The sequence below is a fragment of the Corythoichthys intestinalis genome, chromosome 6 (assembly GCF_030265065.1).
Source record: "Corythoichthys intestinalis isolate RoL2023-P3 chromosome 6, ASM3026506v1, whole genome shotgun sequence".
In the NCBI taxonomy this organism is placed as follows: Eukaryota; Metazoa; Chordata; class Actinopteri; order Syngnathiformes; family Syngnathidae; genus Corythoichthys; species Corythoichthys intestinalis.
Genome location: NC_080400.1, coordinates 24,699,387 through 24,721,958, shown reverse-complemented (window position 1 = coordinate 24,721,958; position 22,572 = coordinate 24,699,387). Strand labels below are relative to the sequence as shown.

General features: G+C 39.9%; 2 protein-coding genes across 6 annotated transcripts in view; both read left to right on the top strand.

Moving 5' to 3' along the window:
• capn12 (calpain 12) overlaps positions 1-22,572 on the top strand; it is a 271,950-nt gene that overhangs the window by 104,081 nt on the left and 145,297 nt on the right. The window lies entirely within an intron of this gene.
• On the top strand, positions 1,907-22,270 carry c6h19orf47 (chromosome 6 C19orf47 homolog). Of its 5 annotated transcripts, none has more exons than XM_057838731.1 (8): positions 1,907-1,999; positions 2,719-2,806; positions 11,441-11,555; positions 12,108-12,189; positions 15,322-15,444; positions 15,518-15,667; positions 19,381-19,454; positions 19,712-22,270. In XM_057838731.1, exons 1-8 carry the CDS (start codon positions 1,981-1,983, stop codon positions 20,264-20,266), a joined length of 1,206 nt encoding a protein of 401 aa, XP_057694714.1. In that variant the 5' UTR covers positions 1,907-1,980; the 3' UTR covers positions 20,267-22,270. The 5 variants fall into 5 exon arrangements, with proteins under 5 accessions (XP_057694714.1, XP_057694716.1, XP_057694713.1 ...); XM_057838733.1 differs by having other exon boundaries at positions 15,319-15,444; positions 15,518-15,592; positions 19,712-22,256; XM_057838730.1 differs by having other exon boundaries at positions 15,319-15,444; positions 19,712-22,256.

Sequence of the window (22,572 nt, the reverse complement as noted above, 5' to 3'; positions counted from 1 at the left end):
AGTTTCATGTTATACGGTACCACAGTTTACATTGGCTCCAGACTTCCGTTCTAGACAAAATCGTGAATTCCATGCAGATTAATCTCTGGAAGCATAAAATAACCTCTCTGTTGTGATAATAACCATTGTTGGTCATTCAGAATACTAACTGCAACATTGAATGTGTGAACGCCCCTCTTAGGCTCTTGCACCGAAAACACATCCATTAATTTCTTACCTTTCCGTATCTCTTTTACCTTCTATGAATATGACACAAACAACCTGCTTGTACTGTACAACAGCTGTGATAGCATTAGCATCAACTGAAAAAGAATTGCTCTTATTTTTCTATGAGAGGTGAATGTTGCAATGTATTTGTATATTTCTGCACAAGTCACATATCCACACATTATTGTGTTTTCTTTGATAATGAAATGCAATACTTGTGAGGCTCTTGGATGAACATAATGTAGCAAATATATGTCAGGTGTTATAAACTGACTGCTACTATAAAGTATATTTTGTCTGAAGATGTATTGCTGTTAGAATTTTGTTTCAAATATTATCACAAATTTACTGCAACATTTTTTTTCATGGAGAAATGCTATGGATAATTTGTTTCCGGACATTTATTTGTATCTTTTCGGCTACACGTGTAATTCTATCAATGTTTCATCTTATTGCCATACCTTGGCATTGTACTTTTCATTATTATTATTATTATTTCTGTTTTGTTTTGCTGAAAACTTTATCATTATCACATAGCATAATGATATAGCATAGGTTACAACAGTGAAAGAGCCAAAGATATCTTGCTGTATATGTGACAATAACTTACATTTATTGTTTACTTATATTTACAGATACATATTGACATCAGGGTGCTATGATATGTTATTATTCTCGGCATGTCAAAAAATGATGGACGTTAATATACTTTATTTTTCTAATCTTAATGTAAGGCCTTTGTTTGAAGAGGACCAAAATAAATGTCATAAATCTATTCAGTTATGTGAAAAAATATATTTAATGTCCACAGATTATTATCTGAAACCCTTAATTCAATTGGATGATGTGATTTTTCTTCAAAATCAATAATGTATCTACCTGATGGATGCAGTTAACTTGTAAATGCACTGCAGTAATAAACAGTATATCATAGAGATGCATGTCTCTTGCTTTAAAAGGAGAGTTATCGTACACTTTTTTGCCTTTGTGTATTTACCAATACAGTATTTGGGAAATTGTAACAAATTGAAAGCATGTGTACAATTGGAACATGTTGGCTAAATCATCAATCAAAATTACATTTAAATAAAAATATAATCTTCTTATTCATTTTTTGTGTTGTTTGTCTGTGGAGTAGAGTAGTGAAGTAGCTGTACGGTTTGGGAGGTATGGTTTTCAAATTTTAAAAATTGCTCTAAAATACTTTTGGGCCAGATAATCAAGATGGTCGTTTTGGGGGTGGGGGTCAATTTTTTTAGAGTGCCATAAAGATTCAGTTGACCAAATATAGAGTAGTCTATCTTTTATATGGCTTGTCCTTCTTGAATCCAATATGTTGTACTTTTGAAACACCTATTTGTTGTGAAGTTGAGCATGTTTTTTTTTTGTTTTTTTGTTTTTCTTAAAATGCTTATTAAACCCTTTCAAGCACATTTAAGGGACAGCTGAAAGGACAGTTGAAACATAATTCTGTTCAGTGTAACTTGAGAGGAATTTAGAATTCTTTGAATCTTGAATTTTTTCATATACTGAGTTATAGGCCTAACAGCCTATGGTGTATTTGATATAAAATACATTTGTTAAATTTGGCTAAAAATCACATTAAGAGTTAAAGTAGTTGAGTTGCCCATTCTCATCAAGTCTGTACAGTATTTTATCTCGCGAGCACCCTCTACCGCTTCTAAGGGAAACTTCATGAGGCACAGGAAATGAAGCGCAGTGGGAGGAAGTAACGTCATTAAATATGTGACGTCACTGCATATTTAAGTAAAAATGGCGTCCGTGACAACAGGTGAGAGAACGAAAAGGCCCGGCTTGCAAATTTCCTTCACAAAGGGCGATTTTTACCTCATCGATCGACATAGAGACAACACGTTTTACCGCTTTCATCCTGTTAATATCGCGTATTATTTTGACGGCTTGTAATTCTTGACAATAGTCACCACTTAGCTAATTGCTAGTGCGATGCTAAGAGGTTCTTCTCGAAGGCAATTAAATGAATGACCTTTGTTATCTGGTGTATGTTTTTGAAAGGCTATTGTACGTTTAACTGTAGCTACTAAGAATGATAGTTGGATTTTGTCGGTATTTAATAAATACAGGGTGTTGCTTTAACCTTAAAAAAAAACACATCAGCATCGAGTGTAAGACCATGTTCAATTAAATTTGGTGTTGCATTTAACGCCTCGTGTTTGTGCTGGTTGATGACTCTTTAAACGAAGACGTGTAGTGCAATGTTGCGATCATGTCAGGATGAGCCATTGTTGTGGCAGCTGCCGCCATCATTTTGCACCAGCTATGAGTTTGAGAGGTTATAAATAACCTCCAGCTGCTTGTGGTCAGCATGTGTTACACTTAACTTGTCTCCCTCCGGCCTTTGTATGTCTCTGTGGTGCATTACTTGCTCGAATTGATCTAATGAGGCCAATTAACTTATGACGGGTTTTATTATTAATACTTGTAACGAATAATGGTGAAAAACCAGATACCTAACCATTTGTTTCCCATAAGCCACATCAGAGTGGATCCAGTTTTTCAAGGATGCTGGCATCCCGGCTGGCCTGGCCGTCACCTATGCAGTCTCCTTTGTGGACAACAGGTATGTACAGTAATGGCTAATGTAGGGCTGGGTGATCTGAGCTAGAAAAATGATCACAACTTCTCCAATTATGGTCGGAATGTAATTCTCATGATTAAAAAAAAAAAAACTTGCGATATGAATCAGTACACCCGCGGGCCAATGATTTGAGACACTTTATCATTCAGTTGGATAAGAAAGTATCTGAAACTTTTTGAATGCAGGTGTACTTAAAACGTACGAGAGTAATAAACTTTTTAATAATATGAAATGAATACTAAACCGCATAGAAGGAAACATGGTCACGGCTGATCACCAAAATTGATTTAGAATTTCTAACGATCCGTATTCACTAAAGCCTGAGTTATGCTTCTGCGTTGCAGTGACTGCGTAGCGACGATGTAGACCAGGCATGTCCAAAGTCCGTTCCGGGGGCCAAATGCGGCCTGTGGTCAAATTTCAGCCGGCCCCCAGCCTCTGTCATAAAATCAATAACGTCTGGCCCGCACACAGACTTAATAAATTGGTCAGCAGTACTGCTACCAGCATATGAAGTAGCTTACACACTAAATGCTGCTCCTCATTTACCCACTAAAAGGCAGCAGCACTCTAAGCAACATTTAGCCTGGTACTCCAGACTCACCGCTGTTCCAGCTATTGAGTCTGGCCACCATTAAGCGGATAAAATTTCCAGGGCGGAGCAAGCCACAGCAAACAGACAGCGGAGTGGACCAATCAGCGACGGGCGGGACGAGGGATTTGCGCGCGGAAGTAAACATACGAGGAGAGCGGAGTTTATTCAACATGGCTAGCGCGAGACAGACTGTTGTCAATGACTTGTGTCGATGTGTTTTTGGTCATTTAAAACTGATTTTACCGTGGATTGGAACATATTCTCAGCTCTCCTGTTCGCCATCTGTGTTGTTGTGGAGACGACTTCCGACGCGGAACAGTGACGTTGCTCGTTAAGAACACGTCACGCAAATAAACGAATCTGATTTGTCGATTGATTTTGCACTTGCTCGAGAGGCCGTTAATGGGCTGGGTCCTAGACTATACTCTCAGTGTTTGAAAAACACAGGGAGAACAGTCTGGTCGTGCCAGGCAAAGCAACATTACCCCGTGTGACCCTTTACTTCAATTTTCTAAAATGGCGACAATCAACAAAAAAAAACCAAAGTTGACTGCGACGGCTGACGCTTCAAGGATAGGTGGGAATTGGACTATTTCTTCACTAAAATACGCAATAACTGTGCCTCATTTGCAGAGATAGTCGCCTTTTTTTTAAGAGTTCAATGTGAGGCGATATTACCAAACAAGACATGCTGACATGTACGACAAGATTACAGGGAAGATACGCTGCGAGAAATTGAAGCAACTTGAAGCTAGTTTAATTTCACAGCAGCAGTATTTCGCAAGAGCTCGAGAGTCAAAAGAGAACGCCACAAAGGCTAGTTGCGAGATTGTTGAAATTATTCATTAACAAAAATAATAAAGCAAAATTTGCTTAAATATATTGTTCTACGTAAAGGATGTCAGCCAAGGTCATCCCCCCACATTCTTACCGCACCAAATCTGGCCCCCTTTGCAAAAAGTTTGGACACCCCTGATGTAGACCCTACAGCGTCAATGAGCATTCAATAGTTCTGCGGCAAGGGAACGCGTTGCTCTGTAATTCACCGCCAACCCACTAGAGGGGTGTGGTGTTGTGTTTGTATTGTTTTGGGGGACCCTTGTCGATTTCCTCTAGTTTTCTTCCGGTTACACAACAATGGAACCGGAAATGGAAGGCTTGAATGTGGATCTTCAGCTCATCAACATTGAACAACAAATGTTGATTATACAATTGTTGAGGCGGAGGCGACGCAGAAGACTGTTGTGGAGGTGGTCTGTCCGACTGTTGATGCCGCACAGAGACTGGCAGTTTACAAATTCTAGCATCGGGTGGAAGCCAGCAAGCTGGGTTGTCCAGCGTTTTGTAAAATTTCTTTGCCGTGTCCTACAAACAGCAAGTGGGAAGCCAAAGCAAATTTTTGGCGGTTATGGAACTTCCCAAACTGCATTGGAAGCCTTGATGGTAAACACATTATCATAAAAGCACCGTGGCACTCTCAATCAGTGATGATGTATCAAGTGTGTGAACTGTCTGTTGTTGAAATTTTTAAAAAATCAAAGCAACTCTTTTGACACCAAGCCTGTGCTTTATTCTTCATATACTTGAAGTGTAAAATGTAAATAAGTCACAGACTTTCAGCAAACACATGTACACAATAAATGATAAAATGCGCCAACCAAAACTATGACATGAACTGATAAAAAGCTGGCAGTTTTTGGCCGACTGTGTCACCGCTTCCTGTAGCCATTCACTTCAGAACACACACATACTTGTCTCGGAGGTTCTTCCATTTTTTTATGCAATCGCTGACCTCGAGCCCCGTATTTTTAGCAATCTCCTTCTACGCATTGCTTGCGATTTGGGAATCTGTATAATGTTTTGACGAGAAATTGTAGAGGTTGTCGTACTTGCGGACCTTCGATGATACTCTCGTCAACTTGGTCCATTTTCACGTGTAGCACAACAATGTTTGAAAATTGTGGTGATTTCGCGCTGAACTGGAAATGACAGTCTGAGCGGACCAATGACGTGACGCCAAATGAGGATTCTGTGGAGTTGTTGGGTCGTAAATCGAGTCTGCCTTGAAGGCGTAGGTCTGCCGCAGAAGCATAACTCGGCCTTAGGCTGCAACTATGAATCGATTAAAATCGACAAATAAATTATTTGCCAATGAAATTGATAATCGATTTTTTTTTTCCAGCTGCCATGAGCAGTCCTGTTTGGGTCCTTTTTTGTGTGTAAGATGAGGCTGCGTGCGGTAGTGATTAGGGCAAGAGAGAGGGAGTTCACTGCTACACTCGGGTTGCTGAAGAAATAATATTACTAAGTGTCGAAAGTTTGATCCAGGTTAATTCTGTCAGAAGTGAGTACATGTGAGTACACAGGGGTGCCCAATCCCGGTCCTCGAGAGCCCCCTATCCAGCTTGTTTTCCGTGTCTCCCTCCTTTAACACACCTGAATCAAATAATCAGCTCATCAGCTAGCTCTGCAGCAGCCTGATAACGATCCTGATTAGTTGATTCAGGTGTGTTAAAGGAGGGAGACACGGAAAACAAGCTGGATAGGGGCTCTCGAGGACCGGGATTGGCCACCCCTGATGTAGCCGTTTGTAATCTTTGTTGATGAAACATTACTACTTAGCATGGAGCGCTAAGCTAGTTATCGATTATGCTAATTAGTGTCTTAAGTGTCTGTATTGTGATTTGGAGAACCATATTAGCACTTGAGTTATTGTTGAATAATAAAGTTGTCTCATTTTGTTTTATAAAGAAACCCCACACATAAACCTTTTATAACAGGTAGTCTCCTTTCACCGCAAACTCCCATTCAAACTGAAAGAGTGGGCTTTGAAATTGGAAGTATTTATGAAAAACTGATGGATAAAGAGAACTTTATTCACTACAGTCTGCCTCCTCCTTATTCTATTTTGTTTTGTTTGTTTAAAGAAAATAAATGAGTCATTGACACAATTTTGATCAGACTTTGCCCACAAGAAAAAAAATGTCAATTAACAGCACTTTTTATTTGAATATACATTGGTCTGATATGTGTACTGAGAAATACTTATTTTATACTCTGAACTGTTTTTTTTTTTTTTTTTTTTTTTAAAACTAAAATTTTATATAATTAAAACAGTACAGCTGTAGACTACAGTTAACTCAGGAATCTGTAGTATTTTTGGAGGAAATAGTCATCCATTTTGTATTCATTGTTACTTACAACTAAAGATGCACCGATACCGATACTAGTATCGGCAGGGGGCGCCGATCCGGCCCGAAATGGTGGTATCGGTATCGGCGAGTACCAACAAAGACGGCGCCGATACCATTTACCGGTCCATTATTATAACATTTGACCACAGCCTTTTTCTCCTCCCGGCGCTCACTACACTCTGTCTCTGTGTTGTGTGATGACACTTGAACACCAAGCAGCTATCGCTATTGGCTTGCTCCAGACCAATGAGAGCGGGCCAATAGCCACTCCTGACCAATCAAAAGGGGGCTTTTTCATATGGACGAAAAACAAACCAGGAAATATGGCGGCGCCGCGGCGGTCGGGAGATATTTCCAAATAGAAATCCCGTCGATTAAAATCAATGGCTGCATGCAAGATTTGCGGCCTGAAAGTTTGGAGATGTGGAGTTAAATCGGTCAGTTTCAATACCTCGAACTTGATAAAACATTTGAAGACGAAACGTGAACGAACACAACGAGTTTGAGCCTGCAAGAGCAGGACTGCTATCCAGAGGAAGAAGGCCGCTGGACCGGAGCAACAATCTCTGGTCAGTTCACTTCGTCTACTTTACTTTTATTGTCTTTTACTGAAAGAAATGCCGCAGTAATTTGGGAAGTGTTTCCAAAGTATTGTTGCCACCTTTCAGAAATAGAAATAAGGGACTCCCACCTCCCGAAAAAAAGGAGAGATGGGATGCTGTGGTCAATTATTATTACTTATAATTGTTAGCGTCCGCAAATGCGGAAACAAGGTTGAACCTCGAAGCAGACAACAAGCGGGGGATGCATAAAAGGGTTTAATGATTGCAAACAAAAAATAACACGCGATCGCGGGACAGTAGAAATAACAAAAGGAGTCCGTGACAGCAGGTCGACGGACAAACTAAGACGATAGGCAGCGGTTACAAACGAGAGCAGCACACTAACAGAAAAACCCAAAGCAGGGGCATAACAAGCAAATGTAGCGAGATTATTGTGCCAGTTGTCAAATAGCGATCAGCAAGGCAAATATCTCGGCAGCCTTCTCTGAGATCACCCGTGCTTAAATGCTGCGTTGATGAGCCTGCATTGGATTCAAGTGCCATGCCCCCACGCCCAGCAACAAAACACTATCTAACCAGCAGCAGAATGTGACAATAATTTCATGAAAGTTGCACTGTTTGGACTTTGAGAGGTCTAAAAAAGTTTATTCAGTTCATTCAGAGTTTATTATTATGAATTTATTTTTACTTTCTTACTGTTGAGCTAGTATTATACATGTTTTATTAATTTCACAAATTTAGCACTATTTTGGCCTTTGAAAGCGGAAGGTTTATTCAACTATTGTCTACTAGGGTTTAGTGTACTTTTTCCTATTTTGCAAAGGTAAGCAACAGCCTGACAAAGCCTTGATAGCAATGATTTCACATCCAATTATGTAGCTCTTTGGGGGGAAAAAAAAAAAAATTAAGAAAAAAAAAAAAATAATCGGGGTGGTATCGGTATGGTATCGGTATCGGCCGATACTGCACAGCCAGGTATCGGTATCGGGGCCAAAAAATGGTATCGGTGCAACACTACTTACAACATGCCAAAAACAACTTTAAATTGTGAAGGTAATTTAAAAAATTAAGTTATCCGATTAGTTTTTTGATTCATTGTCCGATTAATCGATTATAAAATAATCGTTAGTTGCAGGGCTAGTCATTTTATCCACCAACTAGGGTAGCATTTTTTCTGGTATATATCGAGCATACACATAAGACACTTAAATTTGCTGTCATCTAAGATTATATGTCCCTCTGCCAGTGTGCACGTCACCCACTCGCCATATCGCCAACATTCAATTCCAATGATGGGAAGCTCAGTTTAAAAGTATGATAGAAAAATCTGTATCAACAGTTAGACAAACTCCCGGGCCCAGAGCGCTGCAAAACGGCAAGCAACCTAAAAATGTCCACAGTCGTTATTCGCCTAATTGCCAAACTGTTGTACCAGGTGAATTTAAGAACACATCATGGATTATACACTGTACTGTTGGTGAACAGAAGCATCTTTTCATCAGGTTACAAGCCGTACATACTGGATTGAATGGAGTCAGAGCACTATCTAGTGGACAAATGATGTACATCGGTTTTCATAAAGGGGACACTAATTAAACAATTTGGTTGTTCAATTTTACACTTGATGGATTGGAAGCACTCCAAGGACACAGTTTTTATATATATACTAGGGCTGTCAAACGATTAAAATTTTTAATCGAGTTAATTACAGCTTAAAAATTAATTAATCGTAATTAATCGCAATTAATCTCAATTCTAACCATCTATAAAATATGCCATATTTTTCTGTAAATTATATATATATTCTGTAAAATGTTTGAATGGAAAGATAAGACACAAGATGGATATATACATTCAACATACGGTACATATGGACTGTAGTGGGCATTTCACTCTACTGTCATTTAAAGAGCATACGACACCAGAAAAAAAGTCTTAAATGGCATTATTATGTGAATTAGAATCATATTTTGAGACGATTCGACCATATACAACAATTTAGCAAAGCGCAGATGACGAGAAATTAGTCTTTTAATCTGCCGGTTAGCCACGCCTACAATTATAGGGCTTTAGCGTCCCCAACAGGTGGATGACGTCAGCGGTAGACTAGGCTCATCGGTTTTACTATTCAGCCCACTGAGGGGGAATTGTTCAGGACGAGGAAAACGAGACGAAGAGAGCTGCAAAATGTCATTGTTTCAGTCTCTCTACTCCCAATATTTTTACAGGATATTCTTTTTATCCAAGTATTTTCCCCAATAGCTATATAAATGGCTTGAGAAGGACCAGTCAGCCCGTCGAGGGGGAACTATTCACAATGAGGAAAACGCGACGAAGAGAGCGGCAAAATGTCATTGTTTCTGTCTCTTTACTTCAATATTTTTACAGGATATTCTTTTTATCCAAGTATTTTTCCCCAATAGCTATATAAATGGCTTGAGAAGGACCAGTCAGCCCGTCGAGGGGGAACTATTCACAATGAGGAAAACGCGACGAAGAGAGCGGCAAAATGTCATTGTTTCTGTCTCTTTACTTCAATATTTTTACAGGATATTCTTTTTACCCAAGTACTTTCCCCAATTGCTAAATAAATGGCATGGTCATGACAAATAACTTGTGCTAAATGGAATATAAAATAATAAAAATCCATTTATTCAAGACGACATGGCAAAATTACTCCATAATGGTCAAAACAGTCGACTTTACCTTTACTGTCACACCTGCCGAACGATATTTTATGACACCTAAATCGGACATATGTCATTTCCCTTCCCCGGCTTCGGAGAATGTAAACAGACCAGAAGGAGTGACAGCTAGCCGACATGCTAACCCGAACCGAGGGATGTTTCTAAGTCTTCGAAGTGGAAAATCACACATAACTAGCCTGGATTATTTGACATGACGACCCGGTTGTCGAGTTTCTTTGCGGATCGGCAAACCGCCCGGCGGAGAGCAATTTACAGTTCGTTCCCTGGAGGAGGGTGGCTGGAATTGTTGTGTAGCTAACGTGCTAACAGCTAACTGCTAATGAGCGTGAGGATAGCTTTTTACATGCCTATCAATGATCAAACGTAAGTAGTCCTTTATTTAAAGGAATTTTATAGTGTTTACTTTGTAATCACTGTATTCGTATTTGACATAATACAAAACAAGATGTTTACTCACTTCCTTGTAAGTCCAATGGTCCCACAGTAAATATCCACGGTGAATGGGAACCTTTTGAAACTCCAAAAAGGCGCATACGCCTCTCCCGCATACAGAATGATTTTTCTGCAGCCGTTTGGCTGGCGTGATGCAAAAAATAAAAGTATTAATCCCCCAAATCAGCTGAATCCTTCGTCCTCATACACAACAGTACACTGTAGCGTGAAGAGGACGTCTTCTACCGTACACGTCACAGCGCCCTCCTCCTCAATGCGAGACCGAAGCCGGAAGTCACTCATTTTCCTGGCGCGGGATTCAAAAAACTAAATAAATATAGCGATCGCTTCCACACACATCCAAGCGGTCCACATCATTCAGGAGCATAAAATACCGCGTGTATTATGAAATAAACATGCTTTTTCGTGTCACAAGCACTTTAAATCTGTCTATGCTGTCCTCACTCCGAAGCGTCTACTTTTTCCAAAGCTAGACAGCTAGTGAACGACGCCTTAATAATCAGACTTCTTCCTTTTTCATCTGATTTATTAATAAAATGGCCTCAAACCACTGTCCTCTTTGGACCGTAGTGAAACAACAACAAAAAAGTACACAGCATTGCATTAGCAACAACGTTAGCTTAGCACGCTATACAGGTTCACTAAACATAAAAAAAAAGCGTCTCATAAAAAAAATATAATATTTCGCTTACTAACATAATATGTACATTCTTTACAACAACCATACTTACGGACAAATCTTGTCCAAGGATCATATAAGCACAACATTATCAGCCCGAGACATCGTGCAGCCATAATGAAGAAAAGAAGAAAATAATAAACCATGTCGCAAAGCGACCACAAGAGTTCGCTGTTGGACAGCGCAAAAATCCTTGCTGTAAAACTTACCAAAAGGCAGAATACTTTCTGGGCGGGACATGTGCGTTAATTGCATCAAATATTTTAACGTGATTAATTAAAAAAATTAATTACCGCGCGTTAACGCGATAATAAGTCTGTTTTCACAATAGTAATGATAAGGAAAACTATGCCCTGTTTACGCCTTTGCTCTAATTTTATCACAATAATGTGGTTGATTTCTTTTTTGTCCCTCGTTGCTGCAGAATTCAGAAGAACATGCTGATGGACCTGAGCAAGGACATCATGATGGACCTCGGCATCACAGTTGTCGGGGACATAATTGCCATTCTCAAACACGCCAAGCTGGTCCACAGGCAGGTCAGATCCCACTTTGAATACATTGCAGTGCCAAAATTCATGCAATCTTGGATCACTTTTCCGCGGCACAGCATCTACTTGACTTGGCTCCCCTCCCTGTAGACTATTGGTAAAACCACAAGGCAGATGATTTCTTAACCACTGCTTGTCTATCATTTGTCATTACCGTAACATTACGACTACAGGGGACAAAAATAAACTTAAGCTATGGACACTGTGGAATTATACTACAGCCTCTCCACTTAACGGCCACTGCCTTCAAAATGTCTCCTAGTCTTGGCTGCCAGCCACATGAGGTAGATCCAGGAAATCCGTTTTTCCACAAGGCACTTTTGAATTGGAAGGCAATTGCCACTGCGCAATGGAAAAGTGACGTTATTGGAGGACTGTAGCATGTGCGAAAGAGTCACTCTACAATTAAATCTTTAAATTTTAGGGGGTTATTCTTGACATTGTAGGGTAGAATGCTAGAAATGTTTACATACTAAACCTCAAACCTCTAAAAGGACAGTGTAACATAATCATATCTTTTGCAACAACTTCCCTATTCAGGATATGTGCAAAATGGCCACCGAAGCCATCTCCTCAGGACAGACCAGCGTGAAAGCAGAGCTCAGAAGAACCGCCAACACACGTAAGCACAACCCTTAGATGATCACACTAAAATAAGTTTTTTTCACCCAATGAGACAATGTCTTTCAACCCCTAATCTAATTTTACGACGACCGCTAGGCATGTGCAGGTAATTGGTGTATTGAGGGTTTAAAAAGTCAAGGTATAATACTGTATACTGCAGGAACTCGCCATTCTGGTAATGAGTTATTTTTGGAGTCTTCACCGTGTAGCCTGCAATACGATGGGCCACTTGCAAACTGGACTCTATCAATGGTGCACTGTTGCCTTTAAAGTAAATGAGCAGAGTAATTAAATTTAAGGGGGAAGCTCAAGTGAAGTTTCGCCATTTTCAGCCACTGTGTCAACTCTAGTCTACATGATGCCATGCCTTTGTGTTAAAAAGAACAAAGAATTCATAAGTTAATAAGTTAGTTGAAAATGTATAAGTTAGTTTTATAAATTAGTTAAAATGTAAATATTGTTGAGGAAAGGTTTCATCTAAAAAAGTGAGGAGTGAGACCTCCTTTTCTCAATTAGCGATCTTTGACGCGATTCTTTTTCTTCCCCCCTTCATTCAAGCTTGTCTCTCACTCAGCGGCTTTGAGACATAAAACCACAACGAAGCTGCTCTCCCAGCTTAGCCTAGGCTAACATTCGTCTTTGTAAGTTTTAGTTAGTTTGTATATTGAATTTGAAAGGAAAATGTGCGTTTTGTTTTTGGCGAACTTTTTAATGGTGCTACTGCTATCCTGTTGAACCTAATCACACGTGGAAAAATACAATTGTACAACGTTTTAAATGCGTTCATTTGTATATTTCACCACGATTTGAGTGCTCAATAAATTGAAGAAAAGTACGCCTTGTGTTTGGAGGATTTGTTTGTTGGTTTGCTGGCTGTTTAGCAGAATAGCATCACTGACACTCAAGGCAACAAACGGGAAGTGTGAGCGCTGCCGCACCAAGCCACTTCGGCTGCATTTTGGCACATGAAAAATAGCGAATACCGTACTAAGGTATGACGGAAAATTTTAGTGGTTTTGAAACCGCGACGTTTTCACACCACGGTAAACCGTGAAACCGGTAACCGGCACATGTCTACTCACAAAGCATTAACCATGTTTTTTTCATTTCCACTTCTTTTCATCAACAGCGCTTAACCATTATGTGACCATTTAAAAAAAACAAACAAACAAAAAAAAAAAAGGTACCGTATTTTTCGGACTATACGTCAGTTTTTTTCATAGTTTGGCAGAGTGTGCGTCTTATACTCTGGAGCAACTTATGTGTGATTATTTACTGTCAGGTTGGGCCGACTTCTCTCTCGCTAACTTGTTAAAAAATAAATATATATTCATATATTTATACTAAATTGATGTATGGATGTTAAATAAAATAAATAATCTGGATAAAACAGAGAAGGCACTGCTTGCGCACGTGAACGTTCTCTTTTTAATCTTCCCCTCAACGCGTCCGCATCAATTACATTTTTGACCTAGTATTTCCGTTTCAATATGGAGCAGCTATAGGAGTGAAAAACTAAAGATGGGAATTAAAAAACAAACAACTGCGGTAGGAGTGGGATATGGAAAGGATTTAAATTGATTGTTGAAAATGCTATACGGAAAAACTTGTGTCTGTTTCGCTGAATGTAAAGGAATGTGGCGCTTTGATCTCATATGAGAAATATATTTAACAAACTTTTACAGCGTGTTTTCGTTGTGTAAATGCATTTATAATGATCATAAAACTATGACTATGTAAACATTGAGAAAAGTTTTTTTTTTTTTTTTCTGCCAACTCGAGGAGATTAAAATGTCAAATCAACTATCCGCCTGTTAGAACAGACGCAAATATAAAAGATATAAATGTTTATTGAATGTCCTTCTTGCAGTCTTGTTTAACTGGGAGAATTCGTGACAAAAGACAGGCTTTAATTTCTTATCATTATGCATCGCCACAAAGTGTTCACACGAAACGCAACCACGCATTGCATCCCTGCATTTCCTCCCTCTCACAAATAAAACATAAAATTTCGTTTTTTTTTTTTTTTTTTTTTTTTTCAGGCTCGTGCCTAGAAATAAAACATAAAATTTCAGGGTTTTTTTGGGCTCGAGCAAGCAAATCAAGTTAATTGATCGGGCTCGGGCCGCATCGGGCTGGATTTTTTTAGGCCCGATCCAACTTCTAGCGTCATGTAATGTTAGCATACCTTACACCTGTTCAGTCTGTTGTTCTCTATTGTATTTTAAATTGCCTTTCAAGATGACATGTCTGTTCTTGGTGCTGGATTCTATCAAATAAATATCCCCCCAAAAATGCGACCTATACTCCGGTGCGACTTATATATGTTTTTTTTCCTTTTCATTGCACAATTTTTGGCTGGTGCGACTTATACAAATACTTGTTCTCTCCACTGTATATACAAAATGTTACAGGTGGAATGGTCAGTGATGCGCTTGCAAAATCTGAGCTCCTGTCTGATTTGTGTTTGTCCTTTTACTGCGCTGTCAATTTGCAAGAATGTCCTATTTTTAAAAAAGCAATTAAAATATTAATGAACAGATGAATACTTCTTAATAGAAAAATAAACAACTAAAAAAAAATATCCACATCCTTGCAATGCGGGTATTGCGCATCCGTACACCACGATGGCGATGTTCAAATGATATATCGTTCAAGCCTAGTCTTTGTTTGTGTTCAAGATAACTCATGAACGGACAAAGGGATTATTATTAAATTTACAGAATAGGTTTGTGACATCCGACTGAAGAGGTGATTAAATTTTGGGGCAATGAGGTCAAAGGTCACAGTGCCAAATTTAATTTTTATGTATGTTTGTGTTCACGATAACTCAAGAACAAAGAAAGGGATTAATTATTAAACTTGCAGGATATGTTTGTAATCTCTGTCAAAAGTGGTGCCTAAATTTTGGGGGTAATGAGGTCAAAGGCCGCCGAGCCAAATTTAATGTGTATGTTATGTTAGTGTTCAATATAACTAGTAAAAAGGAAGGGATTATCAAACTTGCAGGATGTTTGTAATATGAATGATCGCTGCCATATCTTCCAGTCTAAACGGATAGCATGTCCATCACCTCAGTGTATTCAGTGTCGCTCCAGCCACAAAGTAAGGTTTTGTCACCCCTCAGCAGCCACCCGTATGATTGCCAACGCCTTGAGCCACGACTCCCCACCAGCCACTCCTGTACGTCGTCCCGACAACCGCCTCTCTGTTACAGTGTCCAACGTGCAAGCAAGCAAGGGTAACAAAGCAGGTAAACCACATCTCTATATGTTCAGCCTCCATGATTCTGTTCTTCTGACTGTCATCTATCCTTGGATTTACAGCGATCAGTCAGCCGGCAAAAGAAGGGAACGGATTGTCATCCGCGAAGCAACGGCGCGTCACAGCGGAGATGGAAGGCAAGTACATCATCAACATGCCCAAAGGCACCACGCCACGCACACGGCGCATCCTGGCCCAGCAGGCCAAAAAAGGTAGGCCTGAACCAATGGGCTGGGCGCCTCGCTGCGTGATGCCTGAGATGGCGAATCAACTAATCAATACTAAAACTTCTCAAACTCCAAATTAGAAGAAATGTTAGAATTGGTAAATGCTTGCTACACTTTACTCTTCTAATATTAATTTTTCACACTTTATTAACACGCTACCTGTACTTGTTTTGAATTTATTTTCAGTAAAATCTGCAAGCTTTCACTTCACTCTGCAGTATGATTTTCCACACCTAGTAATTTTTGCTTTAGCACTGTCAAAGCTATCCAATACAGCAGGAGATGGCCAATCGGTAAGAGAGCCACAATTTTTTATTTAAAATTTTTGTTATTACTCATTTACTGTTAGTGATTTATTTAATATTTCAATATTAACCGTGCGTTTCTGAGGACATTTCTCGGGTGTTTTAGGACGATGTAAATATTGACAACCAAACATGCTCAACAAACTGTTTTGAAGCTTGATGATACTCGATTTGCTAGGATAAACAAGAGGAAAAAAGTGAGACTAGTTTTTTTTTATTTGGTAATTCAACAGAAACAGCAAGTACAAAGCATGCAAAATGGTGAAAATATAATTTAAAAAAATATATCTACCATCTAACGCAAAAAGTGTTTGGAGGGCATCTTGTGGAGATGTTTGTTTTTGCACCCATCACCTTGTTTTCTACTCTTGGCCTTAAAACTATAAACATAAAATAAAGCTGCTCAAACACACACATTTTTAGATAAACATTATCGCACTCTGACTCGTCCAAACAAGATGACTCATCTTCATTAAGTTGTTGAATTAAAGCAAAATTCAGTTCATGGATCATCTACTCCAAAATAAAGTCACTTGCGCAGACACCCACTACTCCTAATCGCTGTCGCTGGTGCGCGAGCCTTCTCTTCCTTACCTCAACACACGCCCTCGACCAGGTGTAATAATCGTCATTTCCGGTGTGACGTCAGAATAGAATTATGGGATAGTTCTCCACAGTGCTTTGGAAAAAGGACAAGAAACGACAAAAATATGGACATAAACACATGGTCCATGCGGTGTTTTAATGCTTATTTATGAGGGCAATAAAACTAGCAAACTCCAAGGGCATTATCTCCCGTTTTACTTGATCTGTTGGCGTCAAGTAAAAATGAGGGTGAAACTCCACTTTCAAATGAGGGCTATCGCAAGCGCGACGTAATCGCCGGGATTGAACCAACGATCCCATAACTGAGGTGGGCATGCTAATCACTGTCCCACCATGCCGCCTCCGTAATGTTAATTATTTTTAATAGGGCTGTCAAACGATTAAAATTTTTAATCGAGTTAATTACAGCTTAAAAATTAATTAATCGTAATTAATCGCAATTCAAACCACCTATAAAATATGCCATATTTTTCTGTAAATTATTGTTGGAATGGAAAGATATAGACACAAGACAGATATATACATTCAACATACGGTACATAAGTACTGTATTTGTTTATTAGAACAATAAATCAACAAGCTGGCATTAACATTATTAACATTTTCTTAAAGTGATCCATGGATAGAAAGACTTGTAGTTCTTAAAAGATAAATGTTAGTAGAAGTTATAGAAATTTTATATTAAAACCCCTCTTAATGTTTTCGTTTTATTAAAATTTGTAAAATTTTCAATCAAAAAATAAACTAGTAGCTCGCCATTGTTGATGTCAATAATTACACCATGCTCACTCATGGTACCAACCCATAAAAATCAGTTGGACCCAAGCACCAGCAGAGGGCGCCAAACACCAAAAAACAAGTAACAAATGGACATTACACTGTACTGTCCTTTTAATCTGTTTGAGCGGGGCATGTGCGTTAATTGCGTCAAATATTTTAATGTGAGTAATTTTAAAAATTTATTACCGCCCGTTAACGCGATAATTTTGACAGCCCTAATTTTTAAAAATAACGTAGAAAAGGCTTGTTTTCGGGAAAGACTTCATTGAATGAGTCCACTCAAACTCACTCACGCTTTGACGGTCATGCTGGCGAGAATGGCCATTCACTTGAGTGAGTTGCAACAGACTGGCGTGTAACCAGTTAAACGATGATTAACACATTTGTGCCTTTAATCGTAGAGCATTCCAGACTTTGCTCGCTAGATTAAACTTGAAACCTGTCAATCATCGTTAACTTTAAATACCAAACCGCTGCACTGGTGAAGGAAAAAAAAAAAGTTTGGTCGCACTGCTTAGCTGGCAGGAGGGAGGCTGAGAGGCTGAATGATCATGAAGCAGAAAAACATAAATATATATTTTTTAATTGAAAACCCGGTCCTTTTCACCCAATTCTGATCCTCTGAAAGATGGCACGATTGGTACGATTTCCGATCACATGACCAGATCGGGGCATCCCTAGAGTTTACAATACTCAAAAGGCACTACACTTGCTTGTTCACTTTCAAAAGTAGCTTAGCAAATTTAAGTGATCATAAGTACACTGTGATCATGACATCTACTGAAGGAGCCTTCAAATTCCTTTTTACAACTATAAATACTTTCAGCATCATTGAAGCTTTAGGAATGAGCAAGAAGTGTTGTTAATTGTATTGATTTGTTGTTGTTTTCGTAAATATTTTCTAAGCTGTAGTCATATAAATTAGAGTTGACATTTTTTAATACATTTTTTAGATTTTTGTCATGACTTGTCCCAACTAAATCTTAGGCTAGGTTCACACCGCAGGTCACAATTCCTATTTTTTTAAAATGTTTTTTGGATGTGCCCGTTCAGACCGCCATTGTCCATTGAGCCCGTTCAAGTATTACGCATGTGCACTAACTCTCAGACCGACACACGCTGATCAAACTGACCCGTATGCGCAGAAGCATCAAAACAAATGACACTGACTACACATGCTGGCTATACGTCATTCCAGGGTGATCATATTTTGATTTCCAAAACAGAGGACACAAATAACAGACATAAACCATCCCCTTTTAGTCTTTTATTCAAAGTTTATATAGATTGATAGAACGCATGCACGCGCTTTGCGTGCATGACGCACGCACATAAGCCTTATGTGTGTGCGTCAGTTTGCGCCTGACTCGGCCATGTAAGCAATACTGAAATATTGCTCATTTGGTGCATAGAAAGAAAACCGAGTATTTTCAGGGTTATCCTTTTCCTCATTATTTATTTTTTTATGGCTGTGGTCAAGCCCGCCTACTAAGTAAAAGCAGAGTTGAAGCTAGGCGCTAACGCTAATGCACAGCTACATCGCTGCTGACCTGCCCGCCACGCTCGCTCTTTGCTGACGTAATTACTACATGAATTCCGATTTGGGAGACTTTACAATTCAGACCGCCGCCACATTCTGGAAAAATGTGGCCCAGATCGGATTTAAACCACATACGCAAGTGACCCAGATTGAATTTGAAATGGTCCACTTCTATTCGACTTGTCACCATCAGACAGTCAAGTTAATGCATCACTCAAGTCAGAAAAACACGAAAAAATCAGATTCGTGCACTAAGACCTGTGGTCTGAACTTAGCCTTCGTGTTCTGAAATAAATCATGCGGAAACCATAAAAGCCTTTTGCTATCTAAAAAGGCAGTGGCTCATTTGTGACACTTGAGATGGTGACAACTTTTTTTTAGATTGTTTTTCAAGTTGATGCTGATTCATCAAATCGCGTATAAAACTGTCAACTGTTCTTTTCTGTTTTCTTCTGTCTCTTTAAAAGGTTTGAAGAGGACCTCGGTGTTCGCGAGACTTGGAGCTGAATCAAAGGCAGAAGCGGCAGCCAGCACTAACAAGGTGAGGAGCTGTAAATCGATCACTCTTCTACTAAATGGATGCAGAATACACACTACCCAAGATGCCACAAGTCAGCTAATTGAATTGTGGAGAACAGGAGCTTGGCCTTAAACTAAACAGCTGGGTGAAGTCTGAATTTTGGAGAGTTGTCCTGTATTATAAGGAAAACTGAGACCCAATGACCTGGCTGCAAAACTGCAGCAGCCAAGTGTGAGAATGACTTGTTGATTTGCTTACCGCGGATCTTGTGTTGTCAGCCCACTGGCGTCTTCAGCCGTCTGGACCAAGCAGACGAAGCGAGGGCGGAGCCAAGGTTGGGGAAGATGGCAGCGACAGAACGGGAGGATGACAGCGACGGTGAAGGCTCCGTCCTCCAGTATGCCGGTGTGCTGAAAAAGCCTCTGCTCTCGCAGAGAATTGAGCCCCCTAAAAAGCCGGCTCCCACCACCCTGCGGCGCCTAGGTGGCAAACTCAAACGACCGCTGCCCGACACGCCCACTCCTTCCTCCAACGGCATCCCCCCAGCTAAATTCAGCGTTCTTCAGAGACTGGGTAAGCTCCAGCGAGTCGCAGTCTCCTCTTCCGCGGTGTCCCTCCCGTCCGCTGACACGCAGGACAACAGAGTGACGAGCACTCGACCAAGGGCCAGGCAGAAAGGGAGCGTGGCCAGGTGTAAAGTCAGCAGCAGTACCGGAGCAAGAGCAGTAGCAGCAGCGGCAGCGGCCGGCACCGGATCGTTGGACTGTGCGGGCGCCCAGATGGACTGCAAGGCTGTCAGTGTTTTTAAGAGGTTGGGAAGCAAAAACAAATAATTCACATCCCAAAATGTGCAAAAAGGACTGCAAATTGATCAAAAATTGTATCGAAGGTTTTTTGTTTTCTTGTGCAGAAACTGACACACTCTGGTATTTTTGATGTTTTACATTTTACAGTGCCACACACAAAAAAAAAGAAATTGAACCACATATGCCATTTTTCAGACTTGCGTATTTAAGCATAAGAAATTACAAGGCATGAGCATTGCATGGACTGAACTGCTAGAATAGTTTTAATAATTCACCTTTGAAGGATGCTGTGCCCCAAACCCCCTCTTTACAGTATTTATATGCCTCCTGAACATATCAATCGTTGCGATTAAGTCATTTCTCACTAGCTTGGCTGTTTTATTTCAGAGTTGGCGAAATCTACATTGATTCACATACAGTTAAAGCCATGGGAAAGCATTTGAAGCCGGCATATCCCACCGTTTCTGATACCTCTGATTTTCTACCACATTAGGCAGCATGAGTTGTTGGAGGGGGGAAACAGCTATGTATAGTTTTGGTAGATGTGATCTCACACCGCACAGATCCTGTGCTGCGTATTTTTCTATTAATCTATAGGAACTGACCGTACTGTGGGTCTATCCCTCCCCTGACCCTTGTCTAATGGTGTCCTAACACCTGTATGTCTTTTTAGACTTCACACTTGAACTTTGTTACTCAATTCTGTAAATATTTTAAGTGTTTTGCAACTTTTATTGTCTCCGTAAACAGGAAATGTTTGAAAGTAAAAACGGAAGGTGTGCCTCTTAAAAGTATTAAAAGGAAGGGTCCAGATATCTCTATATATGCTGTCTTTATTTTAATCATGCTAGCCAAATAGCCCAGATCTTTTAGATTTACTCGGTGAACGTTCATGACAAAAGTTGGATACGTAATTTTCCAACAAAGGATGCACACCTCTGATGCATGCAATTTTACATGCAGACTGCATGGTGCCCTGCAGTTTAGAAGTTACGTCATACTTTGAGTCTGTGTACGATTGACTTCATGTCCACTAGAGATCGCTCTCTCCTTCTGCAAACCTCCCCTGCGGTCGTTGAAACCTCAGCGATGAAGTCATCCGTAATTCTGAACTGCAGTGAAACCTTAGTTCACCTCTACTGCGTGTAATCTAGTTTTGTGAGAAGAAATGGTACCAAAATCCAAGGCCAAGTCTTTGCAAATCATTGTTTACATTGATCGTCTTTTGATAAGAAGTAACGGCAACGTGGACATGTACATTATGGGTTCAATTTCTTTGTTTTGATTTTTTTCTTTGCATGATATTTTTGAGGCTGCAGTCACTTGCGACCTAATCTGATGCAGTATTATATCGTAAGGCAACAACACCACTTTGCCAAACTGCATCTGTCACCGTCAATTTACTACAGAGGATGGCTTCAAATTGTAGATTTATTTTAACTGCATTCTATTGATCGTGATGAACGGACCATATATGCTCTAAAATAATGGGTTTTCCATTGACTACATAGTCATTTTGGCATATTGCCGATTGAAACACTAAAACCCTGGAAACATCAATAATCTTCCTATACTGCTGAAACCGCTGCTTTGTTGTTTAAGAAATGGACTCACAGGCTGCCAGTGACGGCAATATATGTCCAGTCCATTTTGATAGGGTGGTGCTGCCAAGGATCAAATGATGACTGCCAGCCTGTGCCAGTCGATAGGAATTTGCATCTCGCCGTCAATGCCCAGAAACATGATCATTCAATGGCAGCCATCGCAGTGCAAATGGATTTGACATCAATTGCTGTCAATAGCAGTGAACGAGTTGGAAAATTTAGTCTAAATCAATAGGTAGAGTTAAAAAGTTACAAGGCTTGACCATTTACTGATAGTTTTTTTTAAATGCCTCCCTCTGATTTATTGGTTGACATGTTAATTAGCAAGGTAAATGGACAGGCAGCACCTTTAAATGAGAGGGTAACATTGTTATGAGCCCATCAAGGCAGTATAATCTTGCTTAATAAATTTACAAAAAACGATTTCGTTTTCGCATGCATAGTAATGGAGAAAATGGTAAATATGATCAAAAAATCCAAGAAGTGGCCACTGTCCGTAGTGGTGAAGAAGGAGCTGAGCCGAAAGGTGAAGCTCTCGATATATCAGTCCATTTATGTTCCTACCCTCACCAATGGTCATGAGCTGTGGGTCATGACCGAAAGAACAAGATCCCGGATACAAGCGGCCGAAATGAGTTCCTCCGCAGGGTGTCCAGGCTCTCCCTTAGAGATAGGGTGAGAAGCTCAGTCATCCGGAGGGACTCTGTGTCGAGGTGCTACTCCTCCACG

Bases quoted from the DNA above. Each gene is read 5' to 3' on its own strand.
- c6h19orf47 (XM_057838730.1), top strand. The intron at 2,807-11,440 runs GTATGTACAGTA...TCGTTGCTGCAG, and splicing joins GTCTCCTTTGTGGACAACAG to AATTCAGAAGAACATGCTGA. The intron at 15,445-15,517 runs GTAAACCACATC...TTGGATTTACAG, and splicing joins AAGCAAGGGTAACAAAGCAG to CGATCAGTCAGCCGGCAAAA.